The sequence below is a fragment of the Fukomys damarensis genome, unplaced genomic scaffold (genome assembly GCF_012274545.1).
Source record: "Fukomys damarensis isolate Sample0158 unplaced genomic scaffold, DMR_v1.0_HiC HiC_scaffold_15, whole genome shotgun sequence".
Lineage (NCBI taxonomy): Eukaryota > Metazoa > Chordata > Mammalia > Rodentia > Bathyergidae > Fukomys > Fukomys damarensis.
The window spans coordinates 25262382-25267588 of NW_022900927.1; the positions used below are offsets into that span (position 1 = coordinate 25262382).

Below are 5207 nucleotides of genomic sequence, written 5' to 3' on the forward strand. Positions count from 1 at the left end.
TGAAGTTATTCAATTTATGAAACTGTATCCCTCCTTTGAAGACTAATAGTTTTTTGTTTCTTGTTTTTTTTTTTTTTGGCAGTACATTGTGTTAGTCAATATGTTAATAGAATCTTAAAAAATGGTAAGTTCTAATTTATCCTCTTACATAAATCCAATGACAACAGATACCAAAAGTGGGAAGGACAGATCGAGCATTTTGCAATAACATTTGGTTCTTATTCTTCTTGGAAAATACCACTGTAGTATATCTATTGTTAACACTGAGTATAAATTACTTCTATCACATTATCAAAAAGACTAAAACCCCTCAAGTGTGACAGATGCCAAAACTACCTTCCTTTTTTCTCTCAATATTTTTAAAGCATTATGACTGGCTCTGTTCTGAGAAATAATTGTTGGTTTTCTTTGGTAGGAAGGCTATGAAAATTATATGTATTCAATAGATTTTTATAAAATGTTGCCACAATTAATGAATATTTCTCTAATATGATACATAGTAATTATCTATAAAGTCAATTGTGAAATTAAGAAAAAATAAAAATTGTTCAATCATCTATGATGATTGGTTGCATATCGAGCAGTGTTATATCAGGAAATGTAGAAAAATTAAACTGAAACTTTTAAGTGTTCTTCATCATAAATAAATAAAGTGATTAGGGGACTGGAAGTACAGCTTAGGTTTTAAGCACTTGCTTAGCATGCACAAGACCGTGGGTTCAACCCCCAACACCACAAATATAAAATAAATAAACCAAATGATTTAACATTTTACCTACAGTTTGCTTTTTCCCTTAAGTTCATGTTATTTTAGGGTATCTTCATTCCTACTATTATGTTAGTTCAGAATGAAGTTTCAACATCACGTATTTTCTTTTCCTGAAAATGTCAGAGAGAAATCAAGTTCTTCTTTTCCCAGACAACTAACATGACATCTGTTCTTAGGTCTCAACACCTAAACACAATAAAGGGTAAGATCATACTGATTAATCTAATTTTTAAATTTCAGGAACTGATTTAAACTTTAAAGCTGAAGTCTGGAAAAATTAAACCTTTAAAAGAAATGCATAATCATTCAAATGCCCCAAATGTTGCCTGCATCACATATGGCCGTAATGAAGACAAATTAACAATAAGATTTCAAAAACCTGGCAGTATGATAAAGCCAAAGCACACAGAATAATTTTGTGTTCATAAGGCTTAAGAAGGACCCAACTGCTCTGCTCTATGGTGTCTGAATTAAGGGAAGAAAATCTTTACAATCTGGGTTCAGCCTCCTAGCTCACAAACAACAAAGGTCTAAACTCACTACACAACTATCCTATGAGAAGAATCTTGTTTTCCAATAGTTGCATTCAATTTAGTTCAAAGAACTGACAATAGCAAACTCACACCTTCAAGTTTGGGTTTTTAAAGCTTACAGTGTTGTGTTATATTAACTCCTTTCATGCCAACTTAATTTATCACAGGCAAGAGGGTTTTCTTTAAACCATGCATATGCACAAGGATTTACCAAACATAAAAATCTAGTTTTTAAACTTGAATTATTAAATTTAGTAAGTGTAGCTCATTTATTCTGAACAATGCTACCTAATTTTGAAAATTCTTTGATGTTTTCTCTGTGTACATAGGCCTGTCATGTAACAATAATTTCATCGAATATTGTTTAAAACAAATGTTTTAAATGGTTTTATGTGTTTAAGTAATAGGTTAAATAGAACTTAGGTTTTTAACTAATGGAGCTAGGATGACCAAATTAGGAAAATATTTTGTTAATTCTTCAAGAATGTATTAGAACAGCTTAGAAATGCCATTTATATATATTAACCACTCATACATCAGAAAATCAACAAGAACAGAAAGGAATTCTCACTATGACCTGGAACAGGGATGAAAATTCACCTCTTCTATAGCCTTTTAGCTATAGAAATGCACAATAAACTGCTCTCTTTTATAATCCAAAGAATGGTGAATGTGAAACTACTTGGAAATGTCTAAAACATGAAAAAGGAAACATAGATTAAGCAGTAATTGAAGCAATGACTATTATGTCATAGTACGCCACAATATAGCAGAGAACTGTCTTCTGTTTGTAGAGTTAGAAATAAAGTAATGTACCTGAAATTTCTGTTGCTCCTTTACATTTACAGTATGCTTTCACACACACACAAAATGTGATTTGAATCCTGGGAGGCAGGCAGAAGAGTCATTTTTACTTGAACTTTAAATGGGTTAAATATGATCATCAATTTGAGAGGTGATAACATGAACTAAGTCTAAAGTGTATTGAAAAACAATAAAAATTATTGTTATATAAATGGGGCTTGCCAACCAAATAACACATTTTATTAAATGTAATGTGCAAAATAAAATGAAGTGACCTCTACTCAAAAAAGGTACAAGACAAATATTATTTAAAAGGCTTTAGTACTTATTTTCAGTAAAAAGAAATCTGGTATTATAAAAATACATAAAATAGTCATGAATTTATACCATTAATTTACATAAGATATTTTTTGCATAAAACAAAGTTATAAAATAAAAAAGTTATAAAAGGTATTTTTATATGAACATGATTCCCAGTATAAAATTTTTATAGCTTTTTGTAATTTTGGTTCATCTGTATAAATAAGGCATTTTATTCTTTTAAAATTCATAACTCCACTTAAAAACATAGGATTCTTTCTCTTTTAAATAAAAGTCCACATGAGGTAGTATGTTAAAGTTTCTTTGGTGTCATTCAATCTATGTATCCAAGTCATAAGACTGAAAATTTGGAGTCCTGTAGTTTTCTAATGTCTGTTTATAGGTACATGTGTGATTTCCTTCCTGAAAGTCTGTCCTTGCTCTCTCATCTTCGGACTCAGAGTCCAAGTCAGGGGAAGAAGGAGTTTTTAAGGGAAAGGCTCTCAGCTGACAATCTGCCAGCTGTCCAAAGCTTGAAAAGGCTTCTTCTAAGTGAGATCTTCTCAGAGGCTTTCCAAATGTCCCTGAAAGGAAAAAAAAAAAAAAAAAAGACTTTGAGCACACAGGTCTTTTCGCTAGCATACATATCAACAAAGTACAGTACCAATGAAGAAGCATTTTATCCCATGAACGTGACCAAGCTTTTCCTACAAGTCCCCATTATGGTACGCAGGTCTACATGGATTTGTGCTATTATAGAATGCAACAAAGGAATCTGCACTCCCTCTTATTTACAGCCACTGAATAAACACATCCGTCCTTTATCTCTTCCATGACCTACACCAGTATGGCTGTTGTTTTAGGAAGTTCCTGAAGTTCACCAGTTTATGTCCCTTCCTCTTCTCCAACTTCTCCTTCCAGTTCTGGAATAATTCTCCATGAAGTGAGTCTGGATAATAACATTCGATTTAACTATGGCTGGATACAGAAAGTTTATTTCAAAATAATCCTATGTCTTTTCTTCTTTAACTGCAACAAAATAATACCCAATTGATTCAGTCTTTCCCCAGCCCTGCAAAACATATTTTCATTTTTTCAAGGGGAATATAAATGATCGTATTGCGACAAAAAAATGGTATCTTAGAAGCTTGGTAAAATAATTTAAAATTTTACTTTTTATTAAAAAGAAAAAACAAAAAATAAAAAAACCCACCAGGACAGGTTGTGGTTCATTTTCCTTATTTTGCTCCATTCAATGTTAAGAGGATCTCAGTGCTTTGTCCCATTGTTCTCATGCACTAGACCAAAAAGTCCACAATCCGACCGTGGTGCCGGCCAGTGTCTAACACCACTCGCCCGGGCTTTAAGGCTCCAAAGGTAGTCCTGCTTGTCTGACTAAGCAGCTGTTGCTAGGTAGGATGCTGTTTTCCACCCTTCTAGCCGTGGGTTCAGTTAGAAGCCACCAGACACACTAAACCACAATCATGCAGAGCACACAACTCCACCCCAAATGCTGCTAGAGCCCAAAACCACTTTTTCCACATGGCTGACAAGCTCAGCTCCTAAGTCATTCCCCGAGCTCGTCTTCCCCATGCCACACACGGTGTTACCCAGAAGGCTCCCATGGCTCCATTATAGATTGAATACACAATCAAGTAAAATCCCTACCTCAGACTGTGCATTTATAGGCTTTTATACTGGGCATCGTGGTAATGCCATTAAGAAAACTTGTTTTCACCAGTTTGCTGTTCAAAGCTCTTATTGCTGTTCCACATGCAACTTACAGCATGGGTCTGGAAACAAGGTACCTAATACCTTACTAAACTTACCCATGAAAGAACTACTTGAAGTAAATGATGCTGGCTCTGGACTCGTACTAAAATCTGAAGTGGTCTTGTTTAGACACAAATTTTTCATTGCAGGTCCTTCATTTTGAGAGTAACTGGAGTTCATGAGCTTCCTCACATGTGAAGGCCACCCCAGGTTACTGAGGCTCTGCTCACAGGACTCTTCTGTGGGATGAGAACATGGGTAGCAATCCTTTTTCTTTACATAACTGGGCTCGTAGTGATCCATTAAAGCTGTTCTTGGGTCAGCACTGCAACCTTTTTCAATTTGAGGGCCATATCAGAAAGAGATGCAGTTAGCACTTCCATAAGTCTCTCTATGAAACAGAACAGATCTCGGGCAAGAAAGCCACATACCTGTATGATAGGCTTCAAAAGGATCTGGGCCATACATGTTCCCCTTCAAATACACAGGGCCTGAAGATCCCAAAAAGGGACAGAGGAATGGATCTGTGGCAGCTTCCACATCGGGTTCACTGCTGTTGTCAATAACGCAGTTTCCTTTAAAACACAACTCTGAGTCAATGAATGTGTTTTATTCAAGCATTATTCAAGTTTTCTTAAATCTTAGCATTTCCTATATTTATATATTTGGCAAGAACATAGTATAAAAGAGAAAACTTCAGAAGTTTATAGGCTTTTTTTGGTTAACTTTTGCATTAGCAATTGAGTAGATTTGGGACAGTTCTCTAAAAGAGGACTTGCTTAACCATTGAGCTGGGTGTGTCAGCCACACTGCTGGCTCAATCTTGTTTCTAAGGGAAACAGATCTGTGTGTGTGGATGTTGCAGCTGAAGCAGCCAAAACTCGAACCACAACTTCTGGCACTGTCTCCTTCCTCTGAAATGTCACAGAGGATCACAATGAGGGAATGGCACTTGACCAATGACCTGTCAGTTCCTGGCTCAAGGATGAGCTCAGGAAAAAAAAAAAAAAAATATATATATATATATA

At 35.1% G+C, this 5207-nt stretch overlaps 1 protein-coding gene across 2 annotated transcripts in view; it reads right to left on the reverse strand.

Moving 5' to 3' along the window:
* Window positions 1-2594: 2594 nt before the first annotated feature.
* Lrig3 (leucine rich repeats and immunoglobulin like domains 3) overlaps window positions 2595-5207 on the reverse strand; it is a 46842-nt gene continuing 44229 nt past the window's right edge. Inside the window, exons 17-19 of one of the 2 annotated variants that reach the window (XM_033763750.1) lie at window positions 4611-4754; window positions 4236-4418; window positions 2595-2990 (exon numbers count right to left, since the gene is read on the reverse strand). In XM_033763750.1, coding sequence (XP_033619641.1) covers window positions 2746-2990; window positions 4236-4418; window positions 4611-4754 — 572 coding nt within the window. In that variant the 3' untranslated portion in view covers window positions 2595-2745. Of the gene's footprint in view, window positions 2991-4235; window positions 4512-4610; window positions 4755-5207 lie in introns of both variants that reach the window. The other variant, XM_033763749.1, reaches the window with a different exon arrangement.